General features: G+C 52.7%; 1 protein-coding gene across 1 annotated transcript; it reads right to left on the reverse strand.

The window, feature by feature from the left end:
* Positions 1-280: 280 nt before the first annotated feature.
* Positions 281-17,995, reverse strand: LOC129713755 (uncharacterized). The gene is made up of 7 exons (XM_055663035.1): positions 17,787-17,995; positions 14,787-15,113; positions 10,842-10,951; positions 8,611-8,685; positions 7,165-7,233; positions 6,021-6,101; positions 281-3,981 (listed from the first exon to the last, which is right to left on the reverse strand). The coding sequence occupies exons 1-7, from the start codon at positions 17,836-17,838 to the stop codon at positions 3,916-3,918; spliced, it is 780 nt and encodes a 259-aa protein (XP_055519010.1). The 5' UTR covers positions 17,839-17,995; the 3' UTR covers positions 281-3,915.
* Positions 17,996-18,174: the final 179 nt, after the last annotated feature.

The raw sequence follows: 18,174 nt of genomic DNA on the forward strand, positions 1-18,174 counted from the left end.
TGTGTGTGTGTGTGTGTGTGTATGTGTGTGTGTGTGTGTGTGTACGTGTGTGTGTACGTGTGTGTGTGTGTACGTGTGTGTGTACGTGTGTGTGTGTGTACGTGTGTGTGTGTGTATGTGTGTTCGTTGTGTGTGTGTGTGTGTGTGTACGTGTGTGTGTGTACGTGTGTGCGTGTGTGTGCGCGCTGCCAACCCACAACCCGTTACAGAGCGGCCGCACGGGGGGGCGGCCGTGGCCGGACAGCGTTGACCCCGGGTGGCGAGTGGGGGCTGTCCCGAGGGATGCGCTCCATCGGCTGCTTACACCCTGGTGCTCGGGTTCAGACCGCTCAGTCACCCTCCAGCTCCAGCCCCGGCTCTTTCTCAAGTCAGTGAGCAGCAGTGATATTGGCGATTTTCTCTCACGGTTACCCCTATTTCCACAATTTTTTGGCGTGCAATTCTGGGAACGGCCCCTGGAGCGCAGGTTGGGTATCAATCACCCTGCAGGGTGAAGCTCAACAGAGGACACACCAACTATTGAGTCTGTGTTTACAAACCTGCTGCTGATGCTGGTAAGAATGTAATTGTCCCGTATCAGGACAGATGTAACCCTTTCAGTCTGGCCAACATGCTAGTCCTCGCACTAGTTTAGTTTAGTTTAGAGCTACAGCGTAGAAACAGGCCCTTCGGCCCACATAGTCCGTGCCGACCAGCGACCCCCACACATTAACACTATCCTGCACACACTACAGACAATTTACATTTATCTTAAGCTAATTAACCTACAACCCTGTATGTCTTTGGACTGTGGGAGGAAGCCGAAGATATCTGAGAAAACCCACGCAGGTCACGGGAATATTGTTCAAACTCCGTACAGACAGCACCCGTAGACAGGATCGAACCCGGGTCTCTGGCGCCCGAAGGCAGCAGCTCTACCGCTGCGCCACTGTGCCGCCCCAACCAAGCTGTCGTGGGAATATAAAAGTGCTGTGGGTGCTGAGAATCTTTGATACACTTTGGGTTCTCTCAGAGTGTTTCCCAGTGCGACCGTTAAGTCCATCGGAGAATGTTGCCGACTGGCCCGCTGCAGACTGCAGGAGTACGCGCTGAGGGACGCACTGAAGCTCGGTGCAGCCAACGCCAAGGCTTGGTGGGGGAAGGACCACAGTCTAGGTCCTTCCGCTGATGCACATTGTGGTGGAGACGCCCCTCAAAATAAGGGAAAGGATAGCACGCTGGGGGGGGGGGACCACATGAGTGATACGGGATCCAGGTATAATTATGGTCTTTTTTTGCAACACTACCAAATATAATGTGATGTGGTGTGGCAGCGCCTATCGGCAGCGGCTCGACCACAGTCCGTCTGTCTTTTTTTTACAATTTTGTCTTGTTAAATGTATGTCTTGACTCTAGTTTTTATTATTTTTTTAGCTGTGTATATGTGGTGGGTGGGAGAAACCGTTAGTCTCTTCCCTGTACGGGGACCCGACTTTTTCCCCGTCGGGTCTCCGATGTCGTTGGGCCTAACATCGCGGAGCCGGCGACGGCCTCCAACCGGAACGACCTGTGGGCTCCAGTCGCGGAGCCTGCGGACTCGACATCGCGGAGCTGGCCGTCTTCGGAGCGGGGAGAGCTGTGGTGGCGCGCAGCTGCGACCCGACTTCGGAGCTTCGGAGGCTCCGGCCGCAGGCCCAGTGGACAGGAACATCGGGAGCTCCAGGTACCTGGTGGGAGACCACTTTTCGTAGCTCCCGCAACGGCAACTTCTCCTGCTGGAATCGCAGGGTTTAAAGGACTCGGAGCGGGGCCGAACATCACCCCGCGCAGCTGAAACGGCCGCGGGACTTACCATCGCCCGCCGGGGGCTTTAACATCAGGAGCCCCAGTCGCCTCGATGCTGCAGTTGGACTGCTGGACCGCGGGAGAAGAACAAAGGGAAGATATAAGACTTTTGCCTTCCATCACAGTGAGGAGGTGTTGGAGATTTACTGTGATGGATGTTTGTGTTACGTGTGGGTCTTGGTTTTTTTTGTCATTGTTAAGACTGTAGAAAATGAAATTTCATTCAAACCAAGCTGTTTGAATGACAATAAAATGCATTCTATTCTATTCTATAACGCTAACGAATGGATGTGTAGCCACGGAGAATGGCTGAAGAATTTTGCACAGTTCTTATTTTGTACATGTTTTTTAATCCTGAATAGTTTATTTTGCTTTAAAAAAAAGTTTTGTAATTGCCTTGAATAAAGCGACTTGCTTGAGAATCTTACTCCTGCTCCACGGGCTGTTCACATACATTAAGTTGATTGAAATGTTTCATAATTGATACAGAAAAAATCATTTTACAGTGTTCAGGAAAAGTGCAGTTTTGTTCATATATGTTACAGGTATGTACGTGTGTGTGCGCGCATATGTGTGCACATTTATACAATTCCAGGTGCTCAGATTCATTTAGTTCAGAGATAGAGTGTGGAAACAGGCCCTTCAGCCCACCGAGTCGATGCTGACCATCGATCACCTATTGACACGAGTGCTGTGTTATCCCACTTTCTCATCCACTTTACACACTATGGGGCAATTTACAGAGGCCAATTAACCTACAAACCTGAACGTGTTTGTGACGTGGGAGAAAACTGGAGCACCTGGAGAAAACCCAAGCGGTCACGGAGAGAACGTGCAAACTCCACAAACACAGCACCCGAGGTCAGGATGGTACCCTGGTCTCTGGAGGCGGTGAATCAGTGGCTCTAACCGTGGCGGCGCCCCCCTGTGGCCACCGTTTGTTGCTCACCTCCTTTGAGTGGTGGTGAGTTGTCCTGTTTAGTTTAGAGAGACAGCGTGGAATCAGGCCCTTCAGCCCACCAAGTCCATGCCGACCAGTGATCCCTACACGTTAACACTACCCTACACACACTGAGGACAATTTACACATATACCGAGCCAATTAACCTACATATCTGTACCTCTGGAGTGCGGGAGGAAAGCGAATATCTCGGAGAAAATCCATGCAGGTCAAGGGGAGAACGTACAAACTCCATACAGACAGCACCCGTAGTCAGGATCGAACCCGGATCTCTGGCGCTGTGAGGCAGTAGATCTATCACGATGCCACCGCGCCGCCACAAGCAAGCTGTCGTGGGAATATAAAAGTGCTGTGGGTGCTGCTAATCTTTGAAACACTTTGGGTTTGCTCAGAGTGTTTCCCAGTGCGTTTGTTAAGTCCGTCGGGGAATGTTGCCGACTGGAGCACTCCAGACTCCAGGAGTACGTGTTGAGGGACGCACTGAAGCTCGGTGCCGGTATTCCGGGACTCTGGTCCGTTTGTGGACGGCACGGATGGGCACCTGGGAGCTCCGGGTCACGGTGCCTCCGCAGGTGAATCAGTCGGCAAAGTGGAGCCGGTGAGAAGAAGAGTGACCATCTCACTCCGAGAAGGGGAGCGAATCCTACCTACTTCTGGCTGGGGGGAGGGGGGGTCTGTAGTTGGAGAAGAATGTTTGGGGACAGGGATAAGGGGAGGGTCTCTGCGACAACTTAGGCGACCCTGAAGACAGCAGGACAGACAGAACCCACCGGGTGATGTAGACATGAGGAACTGCAGATGCTGAAACCTTGAGTGAAACATAACATGCTGGAGTAACTGTGTAGGAAGGAACTGCAGATGCTGGTTTACACCGAAGATAGACACAAAGAGCTGGAGTAACTCAGCGGGACAGGCAGCATCTCTGGAGAGAAGGAATGGGCGACGTTTCTGGTCGGAGCCCTTGATCTGAAGCCTGATGCCCCACAGCACAAACCTCAGGGACAGTTACTTTCTTGTGCGTAGACCTGAAACGTCACGTCCACAGATGCTGCCCGACTCACCGAGTTCCTCCAGCGCTTTGTGTTTTATTCAGACTGCAGCAATGCTTTGCTTCACTCCGGGACTCGGACTCAGAAAGTCTCGTAGACGCACTCAGGGGCTGCATCTTCCACCTCCGTCTGCTCCGCTTTCTTCCTCTGCAATGGGAGAGGGGAGGAACAACACCAGAGTTACACAGACTGAAACATAGACAATAGGTGCAGGAGTAGGCTATTCGGCCCTTCGAGCCAACACCACCATTCAATATGATCATGGCTGATCATCCAAATTCAGCACCCCATTCTGGCTTTTTCCCCATATCCCTTGATTCAGTTAGCCCTAAGAGCTAAATCTAACTCACTCTTGAAAACATCCAGTGAATTGGCCTCCACTGCAGAGAATTCCACAGATTCACAACTCTCTGGGTGAAAAGGTTTCTCCTCATCTCGATCCTAAGTGGCCTACCCCTTATTCTTAAACTGTGACCCCTGGTTCTGGACTCCCCCAACATGGAGAACATGTTTTCCTGCACTGAGGACCAAGAGCTGACCAGGGTGAGAGACGCCTGCTTAACATGACCTGCATTCAATTCCCAAACCACCAGGGGAATAATTGTCTCTTGGGTTTCGAGAGCAGACCTTCGCAAACTTTAGTTTCGAGATACTGAGCGGAAACACCGAGTCCGCACCGAACAGCGATCACCCCCACACACCGAGTCCGTGCCGACCAGCACTATATCCTACACACCATGGACAATTTACAGAAGCCAATCCACCTACAAACCCACACGTCTTTGGAGTGTGGGAGGAAACTAGAGCACCCGGAGGCAATTCACAGGGAGAAGGTGCAAACTCCACAGAGACAGCACCCGTAGTCAGGATCGAACCTGGGTCTCTGGCGCTTTTAGACAGCAACTGTACTGCTGCGCCACTGTGTCGCCCTAAACTCCGCACCCCCAGAGTATTATACCCCTGACAGCACCTGTCAGACATTGCCCTCGCAGGCTCCACACTGAACAAGGGTCTCGACCCGAAACGTCACCTATTCCTTCTCTCCAGAGATGCTGCCTGTCCCGCTGAGTTACTCCAGCACTCTGTGTCCTTCTCCACACCGAATACCCGGTATACTGCGACCATCCAATGGACTCTGATAATGAATGAGACCACCCAGCAGGTACCAATGACCAGGGAGATCCCACCAACTGAAGTGACCCTGGGCCACAGTGACCGAGGGATCGGTCTGGCAGATATTATCCGGGAAGACCAAGGCCAAACGTAGGCGGATGGGACCTCCAACTGACAACAAGTGGCCAGTGAGATCACCAATGGTCACCAACTAGTCAATGGGATAACCAATGGTCACCAACTAGTCAATGGGAACACCAATGGTCACCAACTAGTCAATGGGATCACCAATGGTCACCAACTAGTCAATGGGACCATTGATGGTCACCAACTAGTCAATGGGATCACCAATGGTCACCAACTAGTCAATGGGAACACAGATGGTCACCAACTAGTCAATGGGATCACCAATCGTCACCAACTAGTCAATGGGAACACTGATGGTCACCAACTAGTCAATGGGATAACCAATGGTCACCAACTAGTCAATGGGATCATCAATAGTCACCAACTAGTCAATGGGATCACCAATGGTCACCAACTAGTCAATGGGATCACCAATGGTCACCAACTAGTCAATGGGGATGGTCACCAACTAGTCAATGGGATCACCAATGGTCACCAACTAGTCAATGGGAACACAGATGGTCACCAACTAGTCAATGGGATCACCAATGGTCACCAACTAGTCAATGGGATCATCAATAGTCACCAACTAGTCAATGGGATCATCAATAGTCACCAACTAGTCAATGGGATCACCAATGGTCACCAACTAGTCAATGGGATCACCAATGGTCACCAACTAGTCAATGGGGTCACCAATGGTCACCAACTAGTCAATGGGGTCACCAATGGTCACCAACTAGTCAATGGGAACACCAATGGTCACCAACTAGTCAATGGGATCACCAATGGTCACCAACTAGTCAATGGGATCATCAATGGTCACCAACTAGTCAATGGGAACACTGATGGTCACCCCCCCCCGACCCCTGCCCCCTCACTGCTAGCCAGGGGGGGTCGCGAGAGGGGCGAGGTTGAGAGGGGAAGGTTGAAAGGTCAGCGCTCACCTTTGTCGACGTGCCCCCGGCCTCCGACCTCTCCTTGTTGTGCAGCGTGTGGTAGAACGACTCCTGGCGCCCTTGCAGAGCCTGCAGACATATAACCGGGGCAGGGTAGGGGAAGAGAGGGGGAGGGAGGAAAGGGGGTAAGGGGGGGGTGACGGGAGAGGGGGGGGGGGGGGGGGGGGGGGGGGGGGGGGAGGGGGGGAGGAGGGGAGGGGGGAGGGGAGGGGTGGAGGGGGTTGGAGAAGGGGGGGGGAGGGTGGGAGAGGGGCGAGGGGAGGGAAGAGGAGGGAAGGGGTAAGGGGACGGGGGAGAGGGGATGCGGGCGGGGGTTGGAGATTGGGGGAGGGGGGAAGTGGAGGGGAGGAGGGGGGGGGGGGGGGAGGGGGGGGAGAGTAGGAGGACGGGGGGGAGAGTTGGGGGACGGGTCAAGGTCGGAGAGGAAAGAAGGTATGGTGACTAACACCTCGATGCACCTCCCTGAAAGAGAGTAACAACCCAGCCCCCGTCACCCCTGTATATACTGACACACACTTCCCGGGACCCCCCTGTAATGTTCAGAAGTTCACATGTTCATAAGTGATGGGCCAAATTAGGCCATTCGGCCCATTAAGGCCATTCGAGCTGATCTATCTCTCCCTGCTAACCCCATTCTCCTGCCTCCTCCCCATAAACTCTGTCACCAGAACTAATCAAGAATCTGTCGATCTCGGCCTTAAAGATATCCACTGCCTTGGCCTCCACAGCCTTCCACGGCAATGAATTCCACAGATTCACCACCCTCTGACTAAAGTTATTCCTCCTCATCTCCTTCCTAAAAGAACGTCCTTTAATTCTGAGGCTGTTCGAGACTCCCCCACTGGTGGAAACATCCACTCTATCCGGGACAAACACACAATTCGGGACCCCCTGTAAATACTGACATACTTCCCGGGAGAATGAATTCCACAGATTCACCACCCTCTGACTAAAGAAATTCCTCCTCATCTCCTTTATAAAGATACATCCTATAATATTGAGGCTATGACCTGATGGTCCTAGTGTCTCCCACGAGTGGAAACAACACACAGGCGCACACGTACATAAACACACGCGTGTGTGTCAGAGACTAGACGTGACGTACTGTGTACCCGTTGTATGTTGTACTCACCATGTACGCATTCTCACTCTCGGCTGCTCCCGCCGCCGGCTCTCCCGGCCTCTCGGTGCCCGACTGTGCCTGGGGAACAAGAGAGGAGTGGGGTGAGTCACCCGTCAGACACAGGCACGGGTCTGCCCGTCCCCCCCCCCCCCCCCCCCCCCCCCCGGCACAGCAGTGAATCAACCGGAGCGACAATAGACCACTTTGACATGAGAATCTCTTGTGGTCTTGGATGGAGCTGTTCCCAAACGGTGCTGTGATGCATCCCGATAAAATGCTTTCTCCGGCGCATCTGTAGAGGTTGGTGAGAGCTGTTGGGGATAGTTGTACAGGGCTCTAGTGAGACCACACCTGGAGTATTGTGTGCAGTTTTGGTCCCCTAATTTGAGGAAGGACGTTCTTGCTATTGAGGGAGTGCAGCGTAGGTTTACACCCGGGATGGCGGGACTGTCATATGCTGAGAGAATGGAGCCGCTGGGCTTGTACACTCTGGAGTTTAGAAGGATGAGAGGTGATCTCATTGAAACATACAAGATTGCCACCTCAGCAGGAGCTCAGCTCGAGCCCACGAGGCAACAGCCTCTCAGTGGCAACAATGGCTATTATGTTAGAGTGCTGAACATGCATGTATAGCGAACCTACAATGCCTGAATAAAGAAACCATTCACTCACCACGTTTGTGCCTCTACACTAACCATATAACCATATAACCATATAACAATTACAGCACGGAAACAGGCCATCTCGGCCCTACAAGTCCGTGCCGAACAATTTTTTTTCCCTTAGTCCCACCTGCCTGCACTCATACCATAATCCTCCATTCCCTTCTCATCCATATGCCTATCCAATTTATTTTTAAATGATACCAATGAACCTGCCTCCACCACTTCCACTGGAAGCTCATTCCACACCGCTACCACTCTCTGAGTAAAGAAGTTCCCCCTCATATTACCCCTAAACTTCTGTCCCTTAATTCTGAAGTCATGTCCTCTTGTTTGAATCTTCCCTATTCTCAAAGGGAAAAGCTTGTCCACATCAACTGTGTCTATCCCTCACATCATTTTAAAGACCTCTATCAGGTCCCCCCTTAACCTTCTGCGCTCCAGAGAATACACTGTAACATCTCCTTCAGGAATATCAATGCCAAACTAACACCTCGTTCAGGCGTATCGATTACAGACTACAGACTCCAGCGAGCAGCCAACCTCCCCCCCCCCCCATCGGTATGTGTTAATCGCACTTGCGTCTAGAGTCCGGCTATGCCTGATCGTTTGCGAAACGTTGGCATGCTGCGCCCGTGAGTCAGCTTTTTCTGTGTAACCTTCGATTCTCCAGCATCTGCAGTTCCCTCTTTAGCACCGTAGAGTCATGCAGCGTGCAGGCAGCGCCCGTGGTCAGGATCGAACCTGGGTCTCCGGCGGTGTGAGGCAGCGACTCGACCGCTCGGTGACTCACCTGCTCGGTTGCAGAAGGCTTGCGCGTCTTCCCGCTGTGAGTCTTGGCCCAGGACGATTTACACCGCGAACAGGTCTGAAATACAGAGAGAGAGCATGGACAGGTACGTCACCTGAAGACCGGGGAGCAGGGGACCGGACCACCGTTCTCCGCACCCGACAGCAGTGTTTTAGAGATACAGCATGGAGACAGGCCACCCAGTCCACGCCGACCCCAGCGATCACCCATTCACACCCAGAACTATCCTACACAGTAGGGACAAGTCAAAGAAGCCAATTCGCCCACAAACCTGGACGTCTTTGGGATGTGGCAGGATTAGTTTTGGGAGCTCCCGGAGAAAACCCATGGGGAGAAGGTAGAAACTCCGTACAGACAGCACCTGTAGCCAGGATCGAACCCGGGTCTCGGGCGCTGTGAGGCAGCACTCTACCGCTGCCACCCTCTGGGCTAGTGTGTTCCAAAGATCCATGTCGGTCTCAGAGACAGTCAGAACATTTCTCCCAGGGTGGAAACGTCAAAGACTAGCGGACATGAGAGGGACAAGTTTGGAACACGCTGCCAGGGCTGGTGGAGGAGACTGCTACATTGGTGGTGTTTGAGGGGCTATAAGATAGGCACATGGATATGCTGGGAATAGCGGGAAAAGGATCACACATTAACTTGGCATTATGTTCAACATTGTGGGCAGACGGGCCTTCTACTGTACTGCACACATTTTAGTTTCTTTAAAGTTTAGAGATGCAGCATGGAAACAGGCCCTTCGGCCCACTATGTCCGTACCGACCAGCGATCCGCCGCCCATTAACTCTACCCTACACTCGCTAGGGACAATTTTACATTTATACCAAGCCAATTAACCTACAAACCTGTACGTCTTTGGAATGCGGGAGGGAACCGAAGATCGCAGAGGAAACCAGCGCAGGTCACGGGGAGAACGTGCAAACTCCGTACAGACAGCACCCGTAGTCGGGATCGAACCCGGGTCTCTGGCGATGCAAGGCGGCAACGCTACCGCTGCGCCACCGTGCCCGTTCTATTTGTTCCACATCTCGGTCTAAATGGATGACCCCTTTATTCTGTAACTGCCCAGTGGTTCCCATGGAAACCCCCTCCCCGCCCGTCTCTCTGCCGCTCAGATCTGCCCACACCGGCCGGGCCGAGCGCGGTGATGTCAAACTACTCATTGAGTGACCGTTTGGAGCTGTGTCACACAGGGTGGGGGCTGTGGGTCAATCTGGGGAATCCCTGGGGAAATCCCTACCCCCCCCTCCGTCATGGGACCACTCCCCCTCCATCACTGGATCAATCTCTCCTCCATCACTGGACCACTCCATCCTCCATAACTGGACCACTCCATCCTCCATCCATCACTGGACCACTCCATCCTCCATCACTGGACCACTCCATCCTCCATCACTGGACCACTCCATCCTCCATCACTGGACCACTCCATCCTCCATCACTGGACCACTCCATCCTCCATCACTGGACCACTCCCCCTCCATCACTGGATCAATCTCTCCTCCGTCTGGACCACTCCATCCCCCATCACTGGACCCCCTCACTGGATCAATCCTCTCCATCACTGGACCACTCCATCCCCATCATCCCCCTCCATCACTGGACCTCTCCATCCTCTCCATCCTCCACTGGACCACTCCATCCTCCATCACTGGACCACTCCATCCTCCATCACTGGACCACTCCATCCTCCATCACTGGACCACTCCATCCTCCATCACTGGATGGACCACTCCATCCTCCATCACTGGACCACTCCATCCTCCATCACTGGACCACTCCCCCTCCATCACTGGATCAATCTCTCCTCCGTCACTGGACCACTCCATCCCCCATCACTGGACCACTCCCCCTCCATCACTGGATCAATCTCTCCTCCGTCACTGGACCACTCCATCCCCCATCACTGGACCACTCCCCCTCCATCACTGGATCAATCTCTCCTCCGTCACTGGACCACTCCATCCTCCATCATTGGACCACTCCATCCTCCATCACTGGACCACTCCATCCTCCATCACTGGACCACTCCATCCTCCATCACTGGACCACTCCATCCTCCATCACGGGACCACTCCCCCTCCGTCACTGGACCTCTTTCCGACACTGGCCCACTCCCCCCCCCCCCAGGACCACCCCCTCCCCCCGTCACTGGGCCCACTTCTCCCCCCCCCCCCGCAGTGGGTGCTGTGCCACCCCATGCCACCCACCTTTTTCCGGATGCAGACGACCGTGGTGAGGCAGAGACAGTAGGCGGCCAGCCCGCAGCAGACGGCCAGAAGGACAACGTTCCGTGTGTTGTCTGCTGGCTTCTCGCCCACTACAAACGGAAAGCAGACGCTGAAAACCCGAGATAAACACTCGGCAGGTCAGACAGCACCTGCGTGAACAGCTCGAACACACTGCGCCAGGTGACCTGAAACCTCATCTGTTCCTCCCTCCAGCCGCTGCCTGACCTGCTGAATATTTCCTGCGTTTACCGCTGGCTCCCTGGTCAAAAACAGTTCCCAGCCCAACAATGATCCAATCTCGAACAAAAACACAAAGTGCTGGAGGAACTAAACGTGTCAGGCAGCATCCGTGGAGGGGAATGGACAGGCGGTGTTTGGGGTCGGGACCCAACTTCAGACTGATGCTGCCTGACCAACTTACAGGGAATGAAGTTCATAAGGATAAGAGCAGAATTAGGCCATTCGGCCCATCAAGTGCACTCCACCATTCAATCATAGCTGATGTATCTCTCCCTCCTATCCCCATCCTCCTGCCTTTCCCCATAACCTCTAACACCCGTCCAACACATCATCCACCGACATTTCCATCACCTCCAACACGATCCCACCACCAGTCACATCTTTCCATCCCCACCCCCTTTCCGCCTTCCGCAGGAAGCTAGATAAAGCCGGGCGAGTAGGAGATCCGAGATTTCCTAGAAACATGGAAAGAAACACAGAAAATAGGTGCAGGAGTAGGCCATTCAGCCCTTCAAGCCAGCACCGCCATTCAATATGATCATGGCTGATCATTCAGAATCAGTACCCCGTTCCTGCTTTCTCCCCATTTCCCTTGATTCCTTGAACCCTAAGAGCTAGATCTAACTCTCTCTTGAAAGCATCCAGTAAATTGGCCTCCATTGCCTTCTGTGGCAGAGAATTCCACAGATTCACAACTCTCTGGGTGAAAAGGTTTTTCCTCATCTCAGTCCTAAATGGCCTACCCATTATTCTTAAACTGTGACCCCTGGTTCTGGGCTCCCCCACAACATCAGGAACATTTTTCCTGCATATAGCCTGACAAATCCCTTAAGAATTTGATGTTTCTATAAGTTCCTTCTGAATTGAAGTCCTCTTTCTTCAATGAACATGGTCTTCCTCTCCAGCCACAGTTGTTTCTGGAGACTTCAGGGCCTGTCCCACTTGGCCGTCATTTGTGCCTCATTTATGCGTTATATGCAAATTAGGTCGACGCATCGTGACGTGTGGAGTGCGCCTGGTGAGGCGTGGAATCGTATGCGGTGGCGCGCGGTATCGCGCGGCGCTCCAATATTTAGTACAGGAGCTAAATCCTCGCGCGCCCCTTCGTGACGTATCATGTACGCACGCTGACGCATTGGGTACGCATGCTGGCGTCCCGACGTCTCGCGTGTATTGCGTGGTGACGCATGGTTACGTCACCGTGCATCAACGTCCTTGCGCCAACATCCTGCCGCGCGCCCGGAGTGTATTCTAATGACATCACGGGCACCAGACGGTTGTGCTGGCCCGTGATTTGCGCGCGATGTCACGCATCACGACATGTCGACCTATTTTACATATGATGCATAAATGGGGCGCAAATGACGTCCAAGTGGGACAGGCCCTTTAACTTGCATCTCCCACCCGCGTCCCTTCTCTGTCCTGTACTTGTCCTCTCGCTCCCCCTTTTCTCAGATGGAACAAGGATAGAGTTCCCCTGGCCCTCACCTTTCACCCCGTCACCTCCCCAACCAACACATCATCCTCCGACATTTCCACCATCAACCCAACATGATCCCACCACTAATCACATCTTCCCATCTCCGTCCCATTCCGCCTTCCGCAGAGACCCTTGTGGCTAAAGGGATGAGGTGGTATGGAGAGAAGGCAGGTACAGGATACTGAGTTGGATGATCAGCCATGATCATATTGAATGGCGGTGCAGGCTCGAAGGGCCGAATAGCCTACTCCTGCACCTAGTGTCTATGTTTCTATGTACCTTCCTACACACACCCAGATTTTCCCGAAGATAGACAAAATGCTGGAGTAACCCAACTGGAGAGAAGGAACGGGTGACGTTTTGGGTCGAGACCCTTCTTCAGACTTGACCAGAAACGTCACCCATTCCTTCCCTCCAGAGACGTTGCATGTCCAGCTGAGTTACTCCAGCATTTTGTGTTTATCCTTGGTGTAAACCAGTATCTGCACTTCCTTCCTACACATCCCCATTTGTTCTATCTCTCTCTCTATAATCATCTATATCTCTTGTTTCCCTCCCCCCTGACTCTGTCTGAAGAAGGGTCTCCACCCGAAACGTCACCCATTCCTTCTCTTCCGAGATGCTGCCTGTCCCACTCAGTTACTCCAGCTTTATGTGTCCATCTTAAGTGACACATACTCAGTCCCCCCCCCACCCCCCCCTCTCTGTACCATAGAAACATAGAAAATGGGCACAGGAGTAGGCCATTAATTCAACATGATCATGGCTGACCATCCAAAACCAGTACCCCGTTTCTGCTTTCTCCCGTATCCCTTGATTCTTTTAACCCTAAGAGCTAAATCTAACTCTCTTAAAAACATCCAGTGAATTGTCCTCCACTGCCCTCTGTGGCAGAGAATTCCACAGATTCACAACTCCCTGGGTGAAAACGTTTTTCCTCATCTACCCCTTCTAAATCTAAATAGCCTACCCCTTAGTCTTAAAACTGTGACCCCTGTTTCTGGACTGCCCCCAAACATGGGGAACATTTTTCCTGCATCTAGCCTGTCCAATCCCTTGAGAATTGTTTCCTCGTCTCCTGCTGCCCTCTCTGGTGAGTCTGTGGAATTCTCTGCCTCAGACGGCGGTGGAGGCCGGTTCTCTGGATGCTTTCAAGAGAGAGCTAGATAGGGCTCTTAAAGGTTAGCAGAGTTCGGGGATATGGGGAGAAGGCAGGAACGGGGTACTGATTGGGGATGATTGGAGAGGAAGACCATGTTCATTGAAGAAAGAGGACTTCAATTCAGAAGGATCTTATAGAAACATAAAATTCTTAAGGGATTGGTCAGGCTATATGCAGGAAAAATGTTCCCGATGTTGGGGGGAGCCCAGAACCAGGGGTCACCGTTTAAGAATAATGGGTAGGCCATTTAGGACTGAGATGAGGAAAAACCTTTTCACCCAGAGAGTTGTGAATCTGTGGAATTCTCTGCCACAGAAGGCAATGGAGGCCAATTTACTGGATGCTTTCAAGAGAGAGTTAGATCTAGCTCTTAGGGTTAAAGGAATCAAGGGAAATGGGGAGAAAGCAGGAACGGGGTACTTATTCTGAATGATCAGCCATGATCACATTGAATGGCGGTGCTGGCTCGAAGGGCTGAATGGCCTACTCCTGCACCTGTTGTCTATTGTCTTTGCCGCCCACGATGATCTCGAGGTTCACCAGACTGATTCCTGGGATGTCAGGACTTTCATATGAAGAAAGACTGGATAGACTCGGCTTGTACTCGCTAGAATTTAGAAGATTGAGGGGAGATCTTATAGAAACTTACAAAATTCTTAAGCGATTGGACAGGCTAGATGCAGGAAGATTATTCCCAATGTTGGGGAAGTCCAGAACTAGGGGTCACAGTTTAAGGATAAGAGGGAAGTCTTTTAGGAACGAGATGAGAAAATCATTTTTCACACAGAGAGTGGTGAATCTGTGGAATTCTCTGCCACAGAAGATAGTTGAGGCCACAGTTCATTGGCTATATTTAAGAGGGAGTTAGATGTGGCCCTTGTGGCTAAAGGGATCAGGGGGTGTGGAGAGAAGGCAGGTACAGGATACTGAGTTGGATGATCAGCCATGATCATATTGAATGGCGGTGCAGGCTCGAAGGGCCGAATGGCCTCTACTCCTGCACCTATTGTCTATGTTTCTCTCTGGTGGAGCCGCTACTCACGGTGGACAAGCAGCAGAGTCCCGGGGCCTTTGAAGTTCGTGGATTTGTAGGTCCCCTGGCAGAAGTACATGCCGCTGTCGTTGGCACCTCTATCCGGCAGATCCCACACCGTCTCCAGCTTGGATATGATGGTGTCCTGGCCCGTGTTGAGCACGTTGCTCTCTGAGTCCCGGAACAGCAGCAGCTTGAGTTGCACGGGCTGGGTCAGCGGCACCGACTTGTTTGTGCTCTCACACTGGTACTGGCAGAGCAGCCTCGCCGACTCCCTCTGCACCACCAGCACCAGCAGCTGCGGCTGCAACACATCGCAATGAACCGCAGGCTCAGCTGCAACAGATTCAGATTCAGATTCAGATTCAACTTTAATTGTCATTGTCAGTGTACAGTACAGAGACAACGAAATGCAGTTAGCATCTCCCTGGAAGAGCGACGTAGAATATGATTTCAATAAATAAATCTATTTACATGCATACAGTCATAGTGTTTTTCCTGTGGGAGGAGTGTCCGGGGGGAGGGGGGTGATTGGCAGTCACCGAGGTACGTTGTTGAGTAGTGTGACAGCCGCAGGGAAGAAGCTGTTCCTGGACCTGCTGGTCCGGTAACAGAGAGACCTGTAGCGCCTCCCGGATGGTAGGAGGGTAAACAGTCCATGGTTGGGGTGAGAGCAGTCCTTGGCGATGCTGAGCGCCCTCCGCAGACAGCGCTTGCTCTGGACAGACTCAATGGAGGGGAGCGAGGAACCGGTGATGCGTTGGGCAATTTTCACCACCCTCTGCAATGCTTTCCGGTGGGAGACAGAACGGTTGCCATACCATACTGTGATGCAGTTGGTAAGGATGCTCTCGATGGTGCAGCGGTGGAAGTTCACCAGAATCTGAGGAGACAGATGCAGGGCAGGGGACACGGCGTTAGACGCGGAGACTGGGGGTCAAACAGAGAGAGTGGGGGGACAGACACAGAGAGCGGGGAGAGAGGGGCGGGAGAGAGAGAGATGGGGGGGGAGAGGAGGAGGGGGAGAGAGGAGGGGGATAGGGGGGGAGAGGGGAGGGGGGTAGGGGAGGGGTGGAGAGAGAGGGGAGGAGAGAGGGGGTGGAGAGAGGAGAGGGGTGAGAGAGAGAGGGGGGGAGAGAAGAGGAGAGAGAGGGGTGGAGAGAGAGAGAAGAGGAGAGAGGGGTGAGAGGGGGGAATAGAGAGAGAGAGAGAGAGGGAGAGAGAGAGGGGGACAGACAGAGGGAGTGAGAGATAGATAGAGAGGGAGAGACAGATGGAGAGAGAGTGAGAGGGAGAGAGGCAGAGTGAGGGAGAGTGTGGGGGAGAGAGGGTGTGGGAGATAGAAAGTGGAGGAGAGAGGGGGAGAAAGAGTCGGAGAGGGAGAGAGAGGGCTGGAGAGAGAGATTAGTTTAGTTTAGTTTATAGTCACGTGTATCGAGGTACAGTGAAAAGCTTTTTTGTTGCCATGGTGGTGATGGAGGCAGATACTATAGTGGTGTTTTAAGAGGCACATAGACATGTGGGGCTTGGAGCGATATGGATCATATGAGAGTGAGGGGAATGAGAAACCAGAGGTTTGAAACTGTGCAGAAGAGAACCAGAGCCAGCACCGACGACACAGGAAAGGTGGAGCCCACAATGGGCCATTGTTGGCTGTGGAAGCGATGATAACGAAGGAACACAGTGAAACTAATAGGACAACTAGGGTGGGGGAGGGTCGGAGGGAGAAGGGTTACTTGAAATTAGAGAAATCAATATTCATACCGAAGATAGATAGACACAAAATGCTGGAGTAACTCAGCGGGACAGGCAGCATCTCTGGAGAGAAGGAATGGGTGACGTTTTGTGCATCTTCAGACTGAGAGTCAGGGGAGAGGGAGTCTAGAGATACGGAAGGGCAAGGTGTGAAGACGACAGATCAAAGCAGATGGCGGTAAGGAAGTGTGGAATGGTTCATTGTTGTCTGAGGGGAAAGTGAACATGATGCATACAGTCAGTAATATTTGATCAGGCGGACAATGAAACCAATCGGAGAACTAGGATGGGATGGAATGCAAGGGTTACTTGAAGTTAGAGAAACAATGTTCATACCGCTGGATAGTAAGGGCAGCATGGTCAGCACAGACATTGTGGGCTGAAGGGCCTGTTCCTGTGCTGTACTGTTCTATGTTCCCCCTTCCATCTATCCCAGGTTTAATGGGTCAATCACTGGCATCTGTGCCTGCGGGCTGCCAAAACCCTCAGGTGATTGTGTCCCCCTCCCTACAGAAGGGCCCCTCCTCTCCTCACCCTTCACTGATAAACATAGAAATTAGGTGCAGGAGAAGGCCATTCGGCCCTTCGAGCCAGCACCGCAATTCAATATGATCATGCAAAATCAGTAGCCCGTTCCTGCTTTTTCACCCATATCCCTTGATTCCATCAGTCCTAAGAGCTACATCCAACTCTTTAGTTTCGAGATACAGCGTGGAAACAGGGCCTTCCACCAACAAGTCCGCATCGACCAACGATCCCCACACACTAACAATATCCTACACCCACGAGGGACAATTTACAATGATACCAGGCCAATTAACCTACAAACCTGCACGTCTTTGGAGTGTGGGAGGAAACCGAAGATCTCGGAGAAAACCCACGCGGTCACGGGGAGAACGTGCAAACTCCGTACAGACAGCACCCGTGGTGGGGATCGAACCCGGGTCTCCGGCGCTGTAAGGCAGCAACTCTACCGCTGTGCCACTGTGCCGCGACGCTCTCTTGAAATCATCCAGTGAATCGGCCTCCACTGCCTTCTGTGGCAGAGAATTCCACAGATTCACAACTCTCTGGGTGAAGACCTGTGCGCCCCTTGCCCCTTGCCCCTGCCCCTGCCCCTGTGTTTCGCAGTGACCCGGTCACACCCCTCAGGAAGTGCCCGCTCTCCAGAGTTCCCAACCGCAGGGAGACAGGAGGCAGAGTCCCGACAATGCCCCCCGTCACTACGCCCTTCATCCAAGGGTCCCGTCCTACCTTGCCGCAGGTAAAGGAAGAGACCGATCAGGATTGTCCCGGACGGGGACATTCTTCTGCTCTCTCTCTCTCTCTCTCTCTCCGCTCACTTTGTCGGGAATTCAAAGCAGGAAGTCTGTCGCATGCTCGAGTTCCTCTTGTGGGTTTTGTGTTAGTAATAGCTCGAGTCGAGATTGAGTAACATCCCCTTCCCATCATGTGATGGTCAGGAAAATGGTTCCATCCTCTCACCCCCTGGCCTTGCATCTCTTCCTGTGACTTTACTGACTTTACCTCACACCAAATGGCACCAAGGTAGAGTTGCTGCCTCACAGCGCCAGAGACCCGGGTTCGATCCTGACTACTGGTGCTGTCTGTACGGAGTTTGTACGTTCTCCCCATGACTGTG

Source organism: Leucoraja erinacea, chromosome 37 (genome assembly GCF_028641065.1).
Source record: "Leucoraja erinacea ecotype New England chromosome 37, Leri_hhj_1, whole genome shotgun sequence".
In the NCBI taxonomy this organism is placed as follows: domain Eukaryota; kingdom Metazoa; phylum Chordata; class Chondrichthyes; order Rajiformes; family Rajidae; genus Leucoraja; species Leucoraja erinaceus.